Source organism: Aethina tumida, chromosome 1, assembly GCF_024364675.1.
Source record: "Aethina tumida isolate Nest 87 chromosome 1, icAetTumi1.1, whole genome shotgun sequence".
Classification (NCBI taxonomy): domain Eukaryota; kingdom Metazoa; phylum Arthropoda; class Insecta; order Coleoptera; family Nitidulidae; genus Aethina; species Aethina tumida.
In genome coordinates this window covers 32,376,113-32,398,446 of record NC_065435.1, presented here as the reverse complement: position 1 = coordinate 32,398,446, position 22,334 = coordinate 32,376,113, and the positions used below count along the sequence as shown (strand labels likewise).

Sequence of the window (22,334 nt, the reverse complement as noted above, 5' to 3'; positions counted from 1 at the left end):
TTATGTGTTATTCCTTATGAATTACTTCTGAAATAAATTGATGGCGTGTATCTAGTTGTTGAGTTTTTGAATGATGACCTAGTGTTCTCAAGTTTCACAGCATCTCTTGAATGTTGAAATTGTTAATATTTGAAATTAAGTTGTAGGAACAATTGTAAATAACAGTTGCTAATTTACAATAAGTGTTGTATTGTTTTTTAAATTTGAATTCCCTTAATAATTTATTGCAGTTAATCAATCATATTGGAACAATTACACTAATACAAAATATATCTATTTTAGAGCTCTGATTTCAAATAGTGTTAATTAATCATGAAATTCTCGGAAATCAAGCCACAAGAAAAATTTCCGTGGGCTTTAATTTTGCTAAATCAAAATATTACCAATCATATTAAAATTCATTTAAGTAAAGTTAGGCATATGATATATTATCAAAACACCAAAATGTAATAGAAACTGTAAAAAGGAATCCCGATTTGTATATATATATATATATATCAAAAGTTAACCAAAGTGATACAATATTACAGAGTACAGAGAGAATTTAGTGTAAAATATCCTGTTATACAGTATCAAAAATGATGAACGTGTCTACTCGCATATTGAGACGGAACATCAACACCCCTTTGTAAACAAAAAAGAAAGATATACATGCAATTATGTGGGCGGGCCGGACTGACTAGAGGGGATCATTTGGTTTTGCTGAGTTTAGCATGCGGTTCGTCTCCGTAGACGAGTCGGTGTCTTTGAACACTTTATTTAATTATTATTAGTTTTTTTACTTATGCATTTATTTATTTTATTTAATTTTTGGGATATTTTTTATTTTGAAAAAAGAACTTTATTTTTAGAATACTTATTTTTGTTTTTAATATCGCATATAGAGAGTTACTAAATGCATTCGCTAAGTTTAATTTATATTGTGCGCAAGCGCGCACTTGCACTAGCATTTTTGCACTGTATACCGTATCAAAAATGATGAGCGTGTCTACTCGCATATTGAGACGGAACATCAATACCCATTTGTAAACAAAAAGGAAAGATATACATGCAATTATGTGGGCGGGCCGAACTGACTGGAGGGGATCCTTTGGTTTTGCTGCGTTTATCATGCGGTTCGTCTCCGCAGACGTTGTTTTTAGTATATTTTATTTAATTTTTGGGATACATTTTTATTTTGAAAAAAGTAGTTTATTTTTAGAATACTTATTTTTGTTTTTGATATACCCTCAAAAAATATTTCATTTTACAGATTGAAAATTATACAAAGTTACGGAATTTAAATGGAGCATCCGAAGAACTCGAACTACATCCCTACGCATACGGAGAGTTACTAAATGCATTCGCAAAGATTAATTTACATTGTGCGCCGGCGCGCACCAGCACGGCGCATTGTCTCTGAGAGTAGGGATTCTTACTACCGGGCAAAACTTTTCTCTCTTTGTCGTGCATCCATCTCTTACAACATCCAGACACGAAGAGCATTTTTCGTACGGTATAGCCTCTTTGGTTGACTGAACCAACGTACTACAACGCCGTATAATCAAATTGAGACATCCCTAATTAAAAATCGCTCCGTTATTTTCCTTCTTTCAAAAAAATCTTTGGTCACTGTGTTTTTCATTCTCTTCTACAATATGATTTATTCAATCAATTTTTGAAGATAATTTTTGCAATACCCTCAAATATTATTTCTTTTTACAGATTGCAATTTTAAATAAAGTATCTTAAGAACTCCATCTACATCCCAACGCATATGGAAAGTTACTACCACGATTTTAACATATTTTTAAAGCAAGTATGGAGCATATAGGTAAAGCAAGTACATTGTGTCTCACTTCTTGAATGTCTATAAGAGCATAAACTTTCTTTTCAATTATGATATACCTTATTACAGATATTTTAGAAGAATACTGCTTAATAGGATACAAAGCTCCGCGATGTTTGGTTGTATATAATTACTTCTTTCCATGATCGGTATCGCGATTATATGATAACCGAATAAGCAGAACGAAAATACTACAACTTTAGTTCTCGATGATGTTGTCAGTGTTTTGTCAAAATATGCCTACTCCCAAGAAAATGTGGAAACACTAAAAATATATATGCACTAATGTAGATGAAAGTTTTAACAAAACTGCAACAGATAAATCTATTAATTATAAATTTCAACCCAACAAAGATTTCAAATCTTTATTTCCCCAGAAAATTGTGAAATAGAAATCACTATTTCATGATTTGGTTTATAAATTGTGTTAACATTATTTGAACTTGTCATCCAGACATGAAGAATCTAAATAATATGCAACATAAAATTATCAAATATGGAAAGATTGGTAAATTAGTGTTGTTTGAGGGTGATAATTAAAGGTGAAGGAGAAAAATTCAGTGCATAGTTGAAATCTGTCGCTCACTTATTCAAGCTGAAAGAGTCAACTACGTGAATTTACTGTTGATTTAAAAAGGTGAAATATTTAAACAGTTACAAAAATAGCAACTTACTGTCTGAAGGTTTAGATTACGTGCCCTGAAAGTCACTGAAATCAAATCAGTTGCAGATCTCTCGTCGACATTTATTTCAAGTTTCAATAGCAACCAATTGTTTGTCAAAAAATAAAATAACATTTATGTTGCTAAGATTACGTTTCCTTATGACATATGTCAGAAGTATGTAATTTTGCAAAAAAGTTGTCTTCTCCCAAGCAAAACTTGATTTGATTCTTATATTGTATCATGTATTTCACCAAATTGTGGTTCAGTTATATCTTTTCTTATAATTCTATTCGTTTTAATCCACAGTGTCAGCAAATTGACAGAGCAAAGGAATATCGTGATGATTTTTCGATTTGTTATAGTATTGTTGATGGTAGAACTGTTTCGAATCAATCTCATCCTTATATTTCAACCTACACTGGAAGACTATAAATGAGATTCACAAATAATTAAATATAACTTAACTTTACAAATAAAATTACTTAGTTTAACTTAAGTCGAAAATTTAGTTTGGTGTTATAAAATGGTTTCGACACATTGTCGATTTTTTCAACCACCAATTTTTCAGTAGAAAGATTTACAGCTATATATAACATAATTATTTATAGTTTATACAACATAATTATTTAGGAAACGCATTTACCGTCATAGAGTACAGATTACAATAGGAAAAATTTCTTCGCCACAATTATAAAATTATAATTATTATAAACATGCTTAATTCTCAAAATGAAAGTACCTGCTTTATACACAGACAGATATGTGGAACTCCAACGGGAACATTCCAGTCCTCAGCCTTTTTGGTAGAACTTTTGGTAATGCTGTTTTCTTCTTTATTGGGATTTTTGCTTGTACTTTTTTTGATTTCTTGGATTTTTTTTTTCATATTTCCCGATATGTGGCTTTGTCATAGCACATTTCATCTTCATTTATATGATAGTAATCAGTCTATCAATGTGTCAATTCCTGATGTCCAACGAATCGTCGAAATAGCTTATTTGTTTTTTATTTAAATTAAATAATTTAATTGTGTGTGTTTTAGCATAAAATATATCATTAATTATAAAAATCTTGAATACAGATGAAAATTATACGTACATTTAAATCCAATTCTTGGGCCACTAGAATCTCTCCAGCATTTGCCTTTTACATCGTACTTTCAGATTTCAATCTTAATTTATTGAATTTATTCTGAAAACAAATTATGTATAAGAGAGGTAGGTTTCGATATGAACTGATTAAAGTTTTGTGGTAACCAAATAAAGAAATCTTTTTGGGCTACTTGATTTTATGAAAAATATTTAATTTTGCTTATGACAACGAAATTCAAATATCTGCAAATGAATAATGAATTGTTAATGTCATAAGCTCTTTATAGAACAACTTAAGAAACATAGTTCTTAATTATTTTTACAGGTAGATCAAGTTGGAATATATTGTATAAAATTTCATAAGATTTGTGCTCTCAATCATTAAAATCCATATTGCTTAAAAGTAAATCCCAATCAACTAATGACAAGTGATAGTTTAATGAGTAAACCTCAGAACTCATGAAAACACTAAACTCATCATTAGTCCAATTCACTCGGGGCAGGTTTCAATCTCCAGTTACTAAAAATATATCCACTGATGCACAATGATTGGAATAAAATTCAGAACCAGATGCTGGTAAACTGTTCCAATTATTCACTTTTGGCTTTTGACCATAATGGATATAAAGACTTCCAGTACTTTCATGTCTTTTCGGTGAGCACAGGGGTGCGTCATCATCAGACGATTTCGACATCACTTTTATAGGCGTGACCCACTTCGTGGAAAACTTTTGCGTTTCGGAGGTGTGGGGTGGCTAGTTGGGAGAAAGGATTGGTGTTAGAAGTAGGAGTATTTCCAGGATTTACCGAAGGTGTCTGTAGTTTAGCAGACAGCTTACTGCATTACTTACTTTCATTCGTTGTAGTTCACCCTATAGTTCCGATATTTTAATCTTAAGGCCTCTTGAAGCGCCGGCAGACTTTTGGGTTTTATTGAGATTTTCACTTGGCTTGTCTTTTCTCCTCAAACTACATATAGTTTATTTATCTGAGTTTGAATCCGAATATAAACGCACATAAGATTTAGATGACTGAGATAATGTTAGAAATTGTTCAGTGTTCAAATTTATGTATTTTGAATTGAATTAAAGCAAAAAGGTCAATACACTAACATTTAGAAAAAAGTTTTCATAGAAAAGAAACACTTAAATTAGTTTGGCAATATTGTGAAGACTGATATGGAATACTGTTCGTATTCTTTGACAACTCCTTGACAATCTTGACAACTGATCTTTGTGTAATTTTATTTTGTTCGGTATCCGATCCTATAATGCTCTTTGGCGAATTACGGAAAGAGGTTATTTCAATCTGCCAAAATGTGGAGAATGTGTATCGTATAAATATTACTCCAGGAGCTGACCCAGCGTACTAAATTTGATAATATGCTTTCCTTAGTTAACTTAATGCTGTCTTGTTAACCCTAATTAGTTTACTTGAAGGATTCTTCTAAAAAAAATCTAATTTACAGCGCAATGTAGCTTACACTACTATAAAGAATGAACAATTTTGACACAACTTACAACAAATTATGTTTCATCTCCTCTTGGGATGCCAATTGTAACTGATGCGATGACCAGGTAGGAGTGCACTGAAACTACACATAAACTGTTAAAATTGTAATTTGAATTGTGCGCCTGTGGACAGTTAAGTTGTAATTTTAACACTAAATTCTTAAATATAAATTTTTCTTGAGAAATAATAAATTCTTTTAAGCCCAGAAAGACATATTTACTGAGAAAAGTAATAAAGTTAACCTAAACCGTCAATACGACAATTGAAAGGTGATTTCTCGTAACATTTGGAATAAGGGTTCTTAAATTGTCAGCAAACAATCAATTGGCATTAATTGAAAAGTTAACCGGCCAAGATAATTACGTAACCTGGTTATTTGCTATAGAAACACATCTACAGCAAGAGAAGTTGTGGACTGCATAAAACCCCCCACATGTGTCATTGTGGACACAAAACGAGACACAAAGGCAAAAACTAAGATAAATTTACTAGTTGACTCAATAAATTACGTGCACATACAAGAGAGTAGTACTGCAAAATAAGTATGGGATAAATCTTGGTTGACACGCTGTGATGGGCTGCTGCATGATCTCTGTAATACTTCACATATTGCATGTTAAAACGTAGAGAAATATATGAGTAAAATAATGTGTACCGCTCACAAGCTCAGAAACATTGGTTTCGAAGTTGACGATGAATGGCTATTTACAGTGCTACTCTCTGGTCTACCAGAATCCTATCAACCAATGATTATTGCTATTGAAAGCTCCGGCATGAAGATACCTTCTGTTTCTGTGAAATCAAAACTATCACAAGATGTTAAACAACCTGAAAGTGACTCAACAGTATTGTCAGTCATCAAGAAAATTAAAAACAACCACAGAAACAAAGTAAGGGTCCAAGGTGCTACACTTGTAACAAGTAAGGTCATAAAAGTCCTCAAATGCAAATCCAGAACCAAGAATGTTCAACAAAAAGCAAGTAGTTCATCATATGCTGCTGCGTTTGAGGCAACATCCAGCCAAAATGACCCATGGTAAGTGGCTTCCGATGCAATATGACGGCTCCTGTCATACATAAAAACAGAGTCGCAAACAACAAAGTATAATCTGTGCAATGCTCAGAACAAGTGAGGTTGGACCATTATGACGATGAAGGTCAAAACAAAAAGGTGCTTTTTACAAAAGTATTATGTGTTCCTAAATTGGCAACAAATCTATTGTCTCTAAGTCAGATTATTTGCGATGGTAGCCAAATAAAATTTGACGGAACGAGCTGTGTTATTATGAAGAGCAGAAGTGAGGTAGTATCTTCCTACTGTAGCTTTATGTTAGGGTCGACTGGAACAGTATTAGGATCAGCATTAGTCATTTCAATTCTGTTTAAAATTTGTTCCATATAAATACTAAAACTCTTTTCGGTGTAGAGTCGAATTTGGCATGCCAGCAGCAAGGGAATTGTTTTAACCCATATGGTGACTTGTTCAATTTACATACCATGTTTTCGTCATGATCCAACCCTTCTTGTTAAGTCATAAATAGGTATGTTCAAGTTCTCCATATAAAAATGCTGTCTTTACGTCTAGTTACTTGATTTTGTGATTATTTTGTACAGCCACAGATAGTAACGATCGTATTGAACTGATTGTTTGTGCAAAAGTTTCCTGGTAATCAACACGTGCAATTTGTCCATATCATCTCACACACAGATGTGATTTGTAACGTGGTCATTAAATAAATGAATCACTGTCATTAAAGTTATTATAACAAATCGAAAAATCATCTCGATATGCCTTTTCTCTGTCAATTTGTTGACACTTTCGATTAAAACAAATAGAAATATATTAAAAATATAACTGAACCACAATTTGATGTAATATTAATACTATGAAAGAAACAAATCAAAATTGCTTGAAAGATGACAACTTTTTTCTAAATTACATATTTCGAATATGGGTTAATTGGTCATTGGACGTTTTGTTTATATTGTAACGTGTGGCACATGTCACAAGGAAACGTAATCTTAGCAACATAAATGTTATTTTCTTTTATTTGATAAACAAAATTCCTTCGTTGCTACTGAAACTTGAAAGTTCGTGATTTCCGTGATTTTTCAGCACTCGTAATCGAAATCCTCAAACAAAAAGTTGCCATTATTGTAATTGTTTAAATATTTCACTTTTTTAAATCAACAGTAAATTAACGTGGTTGATTCTTTCAGCTTGAATTAGTGAGCGACAATTTTCAACTATGCACTGAATTTTTCTCTTTCACTTTTGGTTGGGTTATCACTCTCCCACAACACTAAGATACCAATGTTTCCATATTTGCTAATTTTATGACGAAAATTATTTAGATTCCTCATGTCTGGATGACAAGTTCAAATAATGTCAACACAACTTTTAAACCAAATCATGAAATATTGATTTCTATTCTACAATTTTCTGCGTAAAGATTTGCAATCTTTTTACAGTAGAAATTTATAAGTAATAGCATTCTTTTGTTGATTTATTACATATATATTTTTAGTGTCTCCACGTTTTCTTGAGAGTTGCTATCGAGTACGCACGTTTTGACAACTTTCTGACAACTTAGTCAACTAATGTTGAAGTATTTCCGTTCTGGTTAATTGCTGATCTTTTAATCGCGATACCGATTATAAGAAGAGGTTATTTTATACGACAAAGCATCGCAGAACCTGGAATCCTATTAACCATTATTTTTCTAAAAATCTACTTTATAGTGCAACAAGGGCAACATAATTAAAAGGAACGCTTACGAAATTATAGACATTCAAGAAGTGAGACACGATTACTTGTTTTACTTATATGTTCCATACTTGCTTTAAAAATATATTAAAATCGTGGTAGTAACTCTCCATATGCGTTGAGTTGTAAATGGAGTTCTTAGGATGCTTTATTTAAATTTGCAATTTGTAATAAGAAATAATTTTTGAGGGTATTAGAGAGTTTGATGAATAACCCGAAAAGTTTTGACAATGACAGAATATGGAAGGGCGTGACAACTAAGTTGACTTATTAATTACTAGTCAATAATAGTTGATGTTAACAGAGAAATGGAAAGATTAACTATTTCTACACATTATTTCTTCTTCAACAATAACGCATACTTTAAGCTGGAATTTATATGCTAAATTACTGTCCATCCCATCTAAAAATTGTTCTGCAATCAGTGCACCAGAATATTCACCAGTTTTTCTTTTACATTTACGCAAATTTATTTTAGTTTGAGCCAAACCAACTTTTCTAGATAAACTACCGCCTAATCTGTTACACATTTCTAAATTTCAAACATATTACATTAAAATATTTTATGTAAAGTGTAACTTTCGAAAATAGTGTTGATTTATATTTATATATTTTTAAAAAACTAATCACTTTACATTACAATCGTTATGATTATCTACAGTGGAAAACTTACTTGACAACTCCAGCCCAGTTAGTTCAGCAAACAATAAATCATGGCAGATTCTATCGGATGCCTTTTAAAAGTCTGTATAAACAACATCAACCTGTAAATGATTTTCAAGAGCAACAACTGTCGAATTGTTATAAATAAGAAGGTTGGTCGCAGAAGATTTACATTTGCAAAATCCATGTTGACTCTCATTTATAATATTTTGGAACTATTTTGAAAATGAATTTTTTTGGACAATTATGGAATACAAAACATTTTTCATACAGGCCTAAATTTGTTACAAGTAAACTATCTCCATTCTTTAAGGTAGGTGTAATAAATGATTTTTTCTGTACATTAGGAAATAAAGCACATTTTAAAAACAAGTTAAATTCCATTTTTAGAGGCTTTGTTAATGATAATCCACAATTCATTCAATGCTGTAGAAGGAATATCATAAGGACCTCTATTACTAGATAAATCTGACTTCTGAGTTCATTAAAAACATCAATCTGGAAAAAATTATTATTATTTTTTGAATATAAACCGAAATATTTTCATGACAAAACGATATTGCTTAAATTTGTGTTTGCATTGAAAGCTAAAAAACGAAACAAACAGCTCACGTGTAAAGACTAAATACTTATTTCTTTTGTAGTTTTCGTCTTTTCAACGACGAAATTGTAAGTTACCAAATAATTGTTCAAGTTCAGTTTTGAAATCAAATTACATTTTGTACATATTCAGGTTCCAACAGCAATGAAGGCGATATGTTTATTAATCAAAAGTAAAACATACTTCTGTTGTCTGAAGAATATGCAATGCTTTAATACAATTCAATATACATAAATTTGAACACTAAGGAAATCGGGTACCTCTGGAAACGTCGGCAGACATTTGGTTTTTATTGAGATTTTCACTTAGCTTGTCTCTTTTCCTGACACTACACATAGTTCACACACATAGTTTATTGATTTAGTAACCGAAGTTACCAGCCAAATTAACAACTCTCCTCTTTCGAATATGGTAACTGAATTGGTCTGAATTTAGTTAGTTACTAAATTCAGACAAATAAAAAAATTTGTTTACCTGTTTGGTAACCTTGGTTACCAATCCATGAAACAACTGAATTAAGTTTAGGTTTTCGTACTATAAACAGTTTAATAACTGAATTAGCGGTCATGAAATGAGTAAACAGCAAGCGTGCCTGCAAGAAGTTTGAGTGCTTCAGAGTCCTATTGGGGCCACACGGCACATCGCCAGTTTCATTTCAGAAGAAGTTCCTATTAAGAGACAAAAACCGTGAAATAAGAAAATGAAAAGGCAGCTCAAATCCAGGTTCGATTGTCAGAAAGACACAGCTAATTATTGTAAAGCCCCAGTTTTGATCGGCTGGATTAGAATACATTAGAGTACCAATTAATTCTCTGTATCGTGTGGAGTCTTTGAACATTTTTAAATCTCTGATAACTTTCTAAAATATATTTTTTTTGTTTAAGTGTTACTCTTTTCTTACTTTGGTTAATTTCTATTCCAAAAAAAACCTTGATCTTCAATTTCTCAGCTAATTCTCTCTTACTTTCATTACCAGTTCGTTTTTCAGCAGTTCTTTTTTACTCCTTAAATTTTTCAAGAAATTCTCCTTTTGACATGAGAAAATACACCTTGCACCATCCACTATTATCGTCTATAAATGTTAGAAGATATCTTGATCCACCTCTGGTTCTAACTCGCTTTGGTCCGCAGATGTGAAAGAACAATATTCAGTAACTGCTTACTTCTTAATTCTCTGGCAGTAAAGGGTGTCCTTGCATATTTACCTCATTGATATATGCCACACCACGTGGGTAATTTATCGTTATCCAATTTTATTTATACTTAATCAAATAATATTAAATATATAAAATATATAAAATAATTGTTTCAAAAGTGCCATACATCTTTGGATATCTCGCATCCTTTGATACTCTTGAGGTCCGATGGGCTTATGCATAGGATTATGTCCGCATTTACCTTTTTATCTTATTTACATCCACGTTTTAAGCGCTGATTCACTTTTTTTGTCACCCTGACATCTAACTGACTTTGATACTTCATTAACGAAATTCCAGGTATCGATTTTGGTAAGTAACGCCTCTACCTGAATCCGCCTCGTGTCGAAATTTTCTTTGGATAGAAGTTCAATTCTTGTACCACAGATCGCCATCTCGAGTCCCATGTTTCGATAGTATGGACCTACCTTATAACTCATCCTACATCTGAGAATTAAGCTTGTTTATTCTAATTATAATTTTAGAATAGTGCCGAAGTAATTCTTCCTTAAAATTTAATCTGTACTGTAATCAGTAAATGTGTTTCCTAAAAAATTATGTCGCATATATCTTTTAAGTACTTCTTTCCACTAACTAATTGGAGGTTAAAATTAATTAAATTAACCACAAAACTTAAACAAAGTAGTTTCATTTGGAAAGTTATATTATATTTAAATATTTGGGAACCACATTTATAGTCATTTAGTGTAAGTTAAAATATAAGGATGAAATTGATTCGGAACAGTTCTACCATTAAAGTTATTATAACTCATCTCGACATTTCTTTGCTCTGTCAATTTGTTGACACTGTGGATTCAAACGAATAGAATTATAACAAAAAATATAACTGAACCACAATTTGATGTAATATTAATACAATATAAGATCAAATCAAATTTACTTGAAAGAAGACAACGTGATTCCAAACCACATATTTCGAATTAGGTTTAATTGAATTAACCATAACTCTTGCCTATAATTGGACAGGCTGACATACATCATAAGGTGACGTAATCTTAGCAACATAAATGTTATTTTCTCTTATTTGACTAACAATCTTCCTTCTTTGCTACTGAAACATGAAAGATTGCAAAATATCACTCAATACAACACTCACTCCAAAATGTTCGTTTAATTTTGTAAGTACTAATTAATTAAAATTTTATTTATGTGTATATACATCAGGCAAGTTACTTGTTTTCAATTTCATCCCCCACGTCTCTTAGTAGCAAAATATATTTCTGCATTTAAGTATAAAGTTAATGAAAACAATTTCTATTCACATGTTAATTATCTGTCAGATTCACAGACAGTATTCCTTTGATGGAAAATAAATGTCGTCGAGACATCTACAACTGATTTGATTTCAGTGACTCGTAATCGGAACCTTCGGACAGTAGGTTCCTATTATTGTAACTGTTTAAATATGTCACCTTTTTAAATCAAAAAATAATTCACGTAGTTGATTCTTTAAGCAAGAATTAGTGAGCGGCAAATTTCAACTAGGTACTGAATTTCTCTCTTTCACGTTTGGTTGGATTATCACCCTCAAACAACACTAAGATACCAATCTTTCTAATTTTGCTAATTTTATGTCAAAATTAATTTAGATTCCTCATGTCTAGATGACAAGTTCAAATAATGACAACACAATTTATAAACAAAATCAAATCACAATTTTCTGTGTAAAAATTTGCAATCTTTGTTGAGTTGAAATTTATAATTAATAGCTCATTTGTAATTTTGATGAAATTTTCATCTACTTTAGTGCATATATATTTTAAGTGTCTCCACGTTTTCTTGAGAGCTCGTAACCGCTACGCACGTTTTGACAACTTGCTGACAAATTAGACTACTTGGGCATGTTGGGGTATTTTCATTCTAATTAGTTGCTAATCTTATAATCGCGATTATAGAAACCTGGGATCATTTTAAGTAGTATTTTTCTAAAAAAACTACTTTACCGTGCAATAAGGTATAACATAACTGAAAAGAAAGATAAACATTCAAGAGGTGACACACAATTTACTTGGTTTATCTATATGCTATATGCAGAATCTTAACATCTACTACATGTCTGATCGGTATTCTAAATAAATGATTTTCCAAGTAAATTGCGTCTCAATTCTTGACTCCGTTATAGCGTAAGCTTTATTTTCAAGAATAAGATATTTTTTCGCATTGTAAATTAAATTATAGCAGCAGAATGCTACACAGTTAACTGTGACAGGAAAATAGCTCCTCGATTATTATTATAGGATCCTGTGTTCAGAATATCTCGACAATTTAGAAGAACAACTTTGTGTACTTGGTAAGGCCATTATAAAATCGTCCAACAAGCAAAATCTCCAACATCAGTTAACAGTTAGTTGTCAAAACACACGTACAGAACCAGAGTTCTCAAAAACTTATTCTCTCGTTTTAAGAAATTGTTAATAAATAATTTAATTATTTACTCCAAATGGTATTATTCAAGTCTTAACCGTTAATTTAAACCACACACATTTTCCATTTAAATTTGATCCACTGATGTTAATCATCAAATTTGACTTTCCTTAGAAATTATGTGTTATTCCTTATGAATTACATCTGAAATAAATTAATGGCGCGTATGTTGTTGTTGATTTTTTGAATGGTGAGACACCTACTGTTCTAAAGTTTCACAGCATCTCTTGAATGTTGAAATTGTTAATATTTTAAATTAAGTTTTGGGAACAGTTGTAAATTACAGATGCTAGGTTACAACAAGTGTTCTATTGTTTTTTTAAATTTGGATTCCCTTAGATACAGAATTTATTGCAGTTAATCAAGGCGGAATATTGTAACAATTACATTAATAACGAAATATATCTATTTGAGAGCTCTGATTTCAAATAGTGTTAATTAATCATGAAATACTCGGAAATCAAGCCACATGAAAATTTCCCGTGGGCTTTTATTTTGCTGTATCAAAATATTACCAATTATATTTAAAGTTCACTTAAATAAAGTTAGGAGATAAGATATATTAACAAAACACCAAAATGTCTTAGAAACTGTAAAAAAAAATCCCGATTTGTATATATATCAAAAGTTAACCAAAGTTATACAATATTACAGAGTACAGAGAGTATTTAGTGTAAAATATCGTGTTATATATACCGCCCCTTTGGTTGACTGAATCAACGCACTACAACGCCGTATAATCAAATTGAGACATCCCTAATTAAAAATCGCTCCGTTATTTTCCTTCTTTCAAAAAAATCTTTGGTCACTGTGTTTTTCATTCTCTTCTACAATATGATTTATTCAATCAATTTTTGAAGATAATTTTTGCAATACCCTCAAAAATTATTTCTTTTTACAGAATGCAAATTTAAATAAAGTATCTAAGAACTCCACCTACATCCCAACGCATATGGAGAGTTACTACTACGATTTTAACATACTCTCGAAGCAAGTATGGAGCATACAGGTAAAGCAAGTAAATTGTGTCTCACTTCTTGAATGTCTATAAGAGCATAAACTTTCATTTCAATTATGATATACCTTATTACAGATATTTTAGAAGAATACTGCTTAATAGGATACAAGGCTCCGCGATGTTTGATTGTATATAATTACTTCTTTCCATGATCGGTATCGCGATTATATGATAACCGAATAAGCAGAACGAAAATACTACAACATTAGTTCTCGATGATGTTGTCAGTGTTTTGTCAAAACATGCTTACTCCCAAGAAAATATGGAAACACTAAAAATATATATGCACTAAAGTAGATGAAAGTTTTAACAAAACTGCAACAGATAAATCTATTAATTATAAAATTCAACCCAACAAAGATTTCAAATCTTTATTTCCCCAGAAAACATGTTTAATTCTCAGATGTTATTTGAGTTGAAACGTATGCCCATACTATGGAAAACTTTCCATAAATTGAAAGTACCTTCTTTATACACAGACAGATATGTGGAACTCCAATGGGAACATTCCTGTCCTCAGCCTTTTTGATAGAACTTTTGAAGACGGTTTCTTGGTATTGCTGTTTTCTCCTTTATTGTGACTTTTTCTTGACCTTTCTTCGGATTTCTTGCATATTTTTTCATATTTCATAGCCTCAGAGAAAATAGCATGCCCTCAACCTCCGGAGATCTATCTTTCAACACTCTAATCCGGAGATTGCATGCTTGCATGATATCCAACCCTGTGAATCCGACAGATACAAGAGACCTTGTCTCTTGGCTGTCTAGACCTCTGCGTCTCTTTTGAACATCTTTTCTTTACTATGTAGCGATTGTTACGTACCTCTTTAGTTTTCCCTTCTATTTTCCTAAACCTTTATGGTTAACTACTCTTAGGTCATGATCTTCGGATCATTGCCCGGAGAGGGGTTTTTAGTCGGTAAAGTCCGGCACTACGTCTTGTAGATTTCCCCCTCTTTGCTCCAATAAAAAAATAATCATAATTTATTCTGAAAACAAATCAATGTGTTATTTTATGGAGCCTTATTCTGTGTTTAGTTGGGAATTCCTGTAAATATAAATAATGAATTTAGCCAAAACTATTCCCCAAAAATAACAGTTTGGTAAGATCGGTTTCATTTCTAGCACTACTACTGTACATAAGTATTTCTGCTAATTACAATTCTCAATGAGGAAGAACCTCATTAATAAAGAGAGAATATTTAACCATTAATTTTGAATTGAAGCGTAGGAGCAACTTCAGAAAGATGTGTTTCTTATGAAATAAAAGTCTGAACTGATTAGAGTTTTGTTGTAAACAAATAAAGAAAACTTTTTGGGCTACTTGATTTTATGAAAAATATTGTAATATGTTTATATACAACGAAATTCAAATGTCTACAAGTGAATAATGTATAGAAATTCAAACAAAATGGTCCTGTAGCATAGACAACTAGAGTACCTACATTATAAAGGCGTACAGGATTTGTACAGAAAGCGACTGGTACACGGTAATAAATTGGATAATGATAAATTACCCATGAGGTGTGACAATGTCAACGAGGTAAGAAAGCAAGGAAACCCTTTACTGATAGAGAAGGAAGAAGTAAGCAGTTACTGAATATTGTTCATTCAGATATCTGCGGACCAATGCGAGTCAGATTCAGCGGTGGATCAAGATATCTTCTTACATTAATAGACGAATATAATAGGTGGTGCCAGGTTTTTTCCTTAAGTCAAAGAGAGAAGTTTTTGAAAAATTTAAGGAGTACAAAAGAACTGTCGAAAATCAAACTGGTAATGAAATTAAGAGAGAATTAGCTGAGAAATTGAAGATCAAAGATTGCTAGGTTTTTCTTTAGAATAGAAATTAACCAAAGGAAGAAAGGAGTAACACTTAAACAAAAAAAATATATTTCAGAGAAATTCAGAATGGTAGATTGCAATCCAATTAAAACACTGTATGACTGCCACTCAAAATTTAACAGAGATTTAAAACCATTCAAAGACCCCTCACGATACAGAGAATTAATTGGTACTCTAAGGTAACCGATCAAAACTGAGGCTTTACAATAACTAGCTGTGTCGTTGGATGTGGTACCGCTTTCCTTTCTGCCAATAGAACCTGGATTTGGGCCTCCTTTTCCTTTTCTTATTTCTCGGCTCTTGTCTTTTAATAGGAACTTTAATAGGGTCACTAAATAAAAACGAAAATATCACTACCAACACTTTTCCGTAGTTGCTACCGAAACTTGGTTAAATGACGATCGTTACCTCTGCCATTGATAACAACAGAAAAGTTTCTTATTGTTAGCGACTTTTGTCAATTGTTCAAAGTGTGGGTAGCAACCAGGGAATATTGTTGGAAATTACAATTTTTTTTTGAGTTCTTCGTCCTTCTTTTGTCTGAATTTAGTTATAATAGTTACCATAATCGAAAGAGAAGAGTTGTTAATTTGGCTTGTAACCTCGGTTACTAAACCAATAAACTATGTGTAGGGTCCGGAAAAAAGAAAAGCTAAGTGAAAAACTCAATAAACCCCAAAAGTCTGCTGACGTTTCCAGAGGTACCCGATTTCCTTAGGAATAAAATTTTGGAACTAGAAGGTGAGATACAGAGAGTGAAAGAGTGCTTACACAGCTTTGTCGTCTAAACTAGGGATACCATCGGTAAACTCTGATGGTACCCCTACTCCTAACGCTAATCCCAAATCTTTGTCCCAACTAGCCACCCCTACTCCTGCAAAGTCTCCCAGCTCCAAAACTCAGAAAACTTCTTGGAACTCGGTCACCCCCAAGGAGGTGATGTCGAAATTGTGTAACTACGACGCACCCCACCATTTATGGTTCAGTGTTGAAATTTATGTATATTGAATTGTATTAAAGTATTTTAGACTAAGTGCCCTAAGAATTAGAAGAGCCTTCTCATAGAAAATAAACTCCTTGTTATTAAAGTAATTATTTAACGTTTCTAATTGAATGGAATTATTTGGTAGCGCTAATGGCTAGACGTCTCAGTCTCAGTTTCGGCTCATATTTTTTGACAACTCACTGACAATCTTGACAACTGATCTTTGTGTAATTTTGTTTTGATTGGTGTCCGATCCTATAATGCTCTTTGGCGAATTACAGAAAGAGGATATTTCAGTCTGCCAAAATGTGCGGAAAATGGGATCACATAAATATTAATCAACGAGCTGACCCAGCTTACAAAATCCGATAATATGCATTCCTCAGTTAATTTAATGCTGTCTTGTTAACCAAAAGTAGTTTACCTGAAGCATTCTTCTCAATTTACAGCGCAATGTAGCTTAGGCTATTATAAAGAATGAAAAATTATAACACATCTTAAAACAAATAATGTTTCATTTCCTCTTGGGAATCCAATTGTAACTGTTGTGATGACCTGTAGGAGTGTACTGAAACTACACATAAACTGTTAAAATTGTAATTTGAATTGTGCGCCTGTGGACAGTTAAGTTGTAATTTTAACACTAAATTCTTAAATATAAGTTTTTCTTCTGAAATAATAAATTCTTTTAAGAAAAATTAACAGGTTATGGAACCAGAAAAGCCCAGGGAAGCCCAGAATGGCTTACTTACTGAGAAAAGTAATGAAGTTAACCTAAAACGTCAATACGACAATTGAAAAGTGTTTTCTCGTAACATCTGGAATAAGGGTTCTTAAATTGTCAGCAAACAATCAATTGGCATTAATTGAAAAGTTAACCGGCCGAGATAATTACGTAACATGGCGATTTGCTCTAAAAACATACCTACAGCAAGAGGAGTTGTGGAACTGCATAGACCCCACCACATGTGTCATTGTGGACACAAAACGAGACACAAAGGCAAAAACTAAGATAAATTTACTAGTTGACTAAATAAATTACGTGCACATGCAAGAGAGTAGTACTGCAAAAGAAGTGTGGGATACGTTTTCATAAGTATTTGATGACTCTTTGTTGACACGCTGTGATGGGCTGCTGCGTGATCTCTATAATACTTCACTTACTGTATGTCAAAACGTAGAGAAATATGTGAGCAAAATTATGTGTACTGCTCACAAGCTCAGAAACATTGGTTTCGCAGTTGACGATGAATGGCTAGTTACATTGCTACTCTCCGGTCTACCAGAGTCCTATCAACCAATGATTATTGCAATTGAAAGCTCCGGCATGAAGATAACTTCAATTTCTGTGAAATCAAAACTATCACAAGATGTTAAACAATCTGAAAGTGACTCAACAGTATTCTCAGTCAACAATACCAACCACAAGAAACAAAGTAAGTAAGGGTGCTACACTTGTAATAAGAGTAGAATATGGGGCACTTGAGACAGACAGCGTAGGTGTGACTTCACGACTCCCCCCTCCCCTCCGGCGCCAGTGGGGCACTTGAGACGAACAGCGTAGGAGTGACGTCTCGACCCTGTCGGCACGTGCCGCCCATCTGTTTGGGTGGTTGCTGGCCTTTGTCGGCAAGTGAGCACGCGCCACCCCTCTGTTTGGGGCGGTTTGTAGCCTTTGTCGGCATGTGGGCACGCGCCACTCATCTGTTTGTGATGGTTTATAGCCTTTGTCGGTATGTGGGCAAGCGCCACCCTTGTCGTGGGCCACCTCAGACCAAAAGCGTAGGTGTGACGTCACGAGTGTATGATATGCGCACCTTTCGTGGGCCACTTGAGTCCAAAAGCGAAGGAAGACGCGTATGCGCGCATTTGTTTATTTTTACCTGTTCGTGGGCCACCTCAGACCAAAAGCGTAGAAGTGACGTCACGAGTGTATGACATGCGCACCTTTCGTGGGCCACTTGAGTCCAAAAGCGAAGGAAGACGCGTATGCGCGCATTTGTTTATTTTTACCTGTTCGTGGGCCACTTCAGACCAAAAGCGTAGGAAGACGCAAGAGTGAATGAAAATGCAATTAATTTATAATTATGATTTATTACATATTAAAAACAAAAACATATCAATAAGTTAACAATTTATTATTATTATTGTACATTTATATTACAATTTATTATACATTTTGTTACTACGTTACATGAAAAAGAGGTGAAAAAGTTCTTTCTTTCGTTGTTGCTTTCGAATCCCAGTCGTTGATTGGTGCAAATACCGTGTTTCTAGACAGAAAACATACATATACAATATTAATTATTCAATGGTAATTTTTGTAGTGATACACCTTTTTTGTGATTGATTATTTGACTGAGGCTCATAAGTGTAGTTGTGCTGGCTGCGATGTAGGCTGAGTGTACAAGTCCGTTTCTCACCCGGTTGTACGCGTTGAATATATCAAAAACAAAATAGACAAATTGTATGTACCATATATATCTATATAATATTAATAATTCAAAGTTACCTTTTTTTTATATTATTATATTAATTTTTTAATTTCCACTTAATTAGTTCCTAGGGACCTTGTATCCGAATGGCCGAGAACTGTTGTCATCCATGAAGAGTCTCTTTGTTGAATTCGTTCTGTATGTCTTTGTCTCCTCTTTGGTTACTACACGATGATCTTCTGTCCGCACAAAGTTCATCGACGTCAAACGAATGGGATCTGTTTTTTCTAGAACCATTTGTTTAATTTTCTCAAAATTAATCAACCGAGAAGCACTGTATGTTAAGGCGATCCCTTTCACCTTACAAACATGTTCGATACACTGCTTCGTCGTTGACCACACCGAGTATGCGTAATTTTTCGGCCCACCCGAAACAAATTCCGTGATGTAGGAACCGATACCGTATACCTCCAGCTCATCGGTCATGTCCCCAATGAATTTTCCAGTCGGGGGATCTGGAAAATGGTTGCTTGACACATAGATAACGGAATCGGTGTCGTAGTATAAAACACGTGTATCCAACATCTCTAGATATTCCTACAACTTCAAACGGGCCTGTGCTGTAACAAAAGCTGCAATTACCACATTCACAGTAGGCAGAGATTCCACAGCCTCGTCGGCGTACTCCCAGTTGATTACAACAGTTTGTTCATTCACAGGAGTTATACTGTTGACATTCTTCGACGGATGCGCAAGGAGATCAAAGCATTCCTGAGGATCGTTGACGATGGTTGTTTGTGGTTGGTTTTCACGTTGTCCAAACTTTCCCCAGAACGAATTCAACATTAATTTGACGAGGGATCGAAGACCAGGGTTATTTTCGATGCGTTCCGGTGTTAGCTTCACTTTTTCAGCTTCTTCAAAATCCACCAGATATTGTTGTTGTTTCACCACATCGTTTATGCAATCCGCGGGCCAGCCGGAGGCTTCCTGTTTAATTTTGATGAATTTATTCATCATTTCTGTGAATAAACCCGGCTGACCCGCCGCATGGTTGTATTGACGCGTTTCGTATGTCCACACTTCAAACACTTCCACAATCCTGTAGCCTTTTTCCAATGCTTTCACGACTTCTGCAATTACCCATGTCCCTGTGAACAATCGTTCTTCCTCCGTATGGCAACACTCACGCTGCTGTGAACTTTCACCACAGCTGTTGCAAAGGGCGAACATTAACTTTCCCTTCATCCTGACAGGGAGAACGGGGTGGTACAACTGCGCGGATGGTAAAATTTTACATTTCACCATGCCATCTACGGTCGATAAATCAATGTCCCGGGCTGCAGATCCTACATAAATTGTGGGGTGTCCTAGAGGAAATCGGCCGTACTTGCATACAAAAGGGTACAACGAACATATATCGATGTATTTGATGCGCTCACCCTCGTTACATTTGTAGTATGTAACAGTGTTTCCGGTTCGGCCTCCATAAAAACCGTCACGAGGATTCAATGGTGATGTTGCCAACACGGGATGGTTTTCGACAAAATCACGCACTTCACAACTCTGTTTTAATAATGCGCGGAAGTTACATTCCCACATTTCGATGACTTCAAATCCCAGGTTGCGAAGTCGAGTCGTTTTAATGGTGGTGGCCTCGTAACGATTTCGCATGGTATCCATTTTACCTCCTCCAATCGATGTGTCTCGGTGAAATTTGAAACAGCTGGTGCATCCATGGAAGTAACAAGCGTGAAACTCGAATACCTGACGCTGCTCCTCGTTAAAACCGTCAACTTTGAGTCCTCTTCCTACTAGGTGTTCTCGACCTGTACCGGCGTGGTGTATGGTGATTCCTCGTACGTTCTCCTCCCACAACAACCATTGTAAAGCGATAACCGATTGATTATCAGCCAATCGGTAACCACCACGGGGAATAACGGCGATTGTATCGGCTTCCAGATAGTTTCGTGCAAACACCTTATTACACGCTGATGCTATTGTTGTTGCTTCGGTGAATGGACAAACCTTACACTCGTTAAGAAGCATCGACCTAAATGAAAGACAGGCTCTCATTAGTATTTCCACGTCCGACTTGCAATATGCGACGATTTCCTCCTGGAAATTAAAAACATCATTCTGATGCTCTTGATGCCAGTTTAAAAACGTATGTCGGTCCTCGGGCTTCATTTGATTCGGACCGTAAAATTCAGCAGATGGTAAAGGACCCACGTATTGCTGATTTTCCAGGGTATTAAACAAGTGTGGAAAATAACCCTTCTTAAAGTTTCCAGCAAGGCCGAAAGCTTTAGGTAGCTTTGCCAGAGCCATTGGAAAATAATTTAGCGAGTCCAAAAATCGTACATTTCCCACCTCAGCCAAAATAATTTTTGTCCCCCGCATAATTAAGTTTGGCTTGATGTCTGTTTTGGTGAGAATATAGTTCAGGATGAACTGATGGTCGAATGCTTGACCGTTATGTGCAATCACAGTCACTCTTTTGAAAATTTTCCTTTGATTCAGCACAAAGTTCATAAAATTTTCAATAGGGTTGTTCATAATTACGTGGGTCCTTACGCCGCATTTTTCACAAAATTCCACTTCCGTATCTAAACAGTTGGAACAACACAATTTAAACACACACAATGTGGTTTCATGCACTGCACTGCCGTCGGTCTGAATGGTGTCCTGTCGTGTTTCCAAATCGTAAAATATGAATAATAAATCAGTAAGGCAGGGTTCCTTTGTGTTTGGCTGAATATAACACTGTTGATTTATCTGATGGTGTTTTTTACAGATCTTACAAAAAATTTCACCACATTCATGCCTACGTTTTCCATCGACAGTTTTAAAGCACCTTTGACACAATCGCAAGTCGGCACACACGTTGGATGTCTTCTTAATCCGTAGATGGTTTTCCAAACATTTCCGGCTCCTGAAGTGACGATGACAATCCACACACTCTATTTTCTCCTCATCCTCGCACCGTGGTGATTCACGACAGCACGGACAAATACCACTGCAACGATGGTTGACGCGTGTATTGAATGGGAGATTACATTCTTCACAGTAGTAATTGCAGGAAAATGCAGAGGTTAACGATACAATCGCGTTGTAATGTTCTTTGTGGAGTAGCAAATTAAGGGTTGGTCCTTCACTTTGTCCTTTAAAAATCACCTCTCGTCCACCGGCACCGTACTTGAACACTGTAATTCTGTATTCGGATAAAACCCTTTGGAATGCTTGCAACTCCTGAATCCCGGCACCCTCTGCGGGAATATCA

The 22,334-nt window shown here is 34.3% G+C and overlaps 1 protein-coding gene across 1 annotated transcript; it reads right to left on the bottom strand.

Moving 5' to 3' along the window:
* Nucleotides 1-18,124: 18,124 nt before the first annotated feature.
* Nucleotides 18,125-21,382, bottom strand: LOC126264820 (uncharacterized). Its single transcript, XM_049964258.1, has 3 exons — nt 19,694-21,382; nt 19,421-19,648; nt 18,125-18,268 (listed from the first exon to the last, which is right to left on the bottom strand). The coding sequence occupies exons 1-3, from the start codon at nt 21,380-21,382 to the stop codon at nt 18,125-18,127; spliced, it is 2,061 nt and encodes a 686-aa protein (XP_049820215.1).
* Nucleotides 21,383-22,334: the final 952 nt, after the last annotated feature.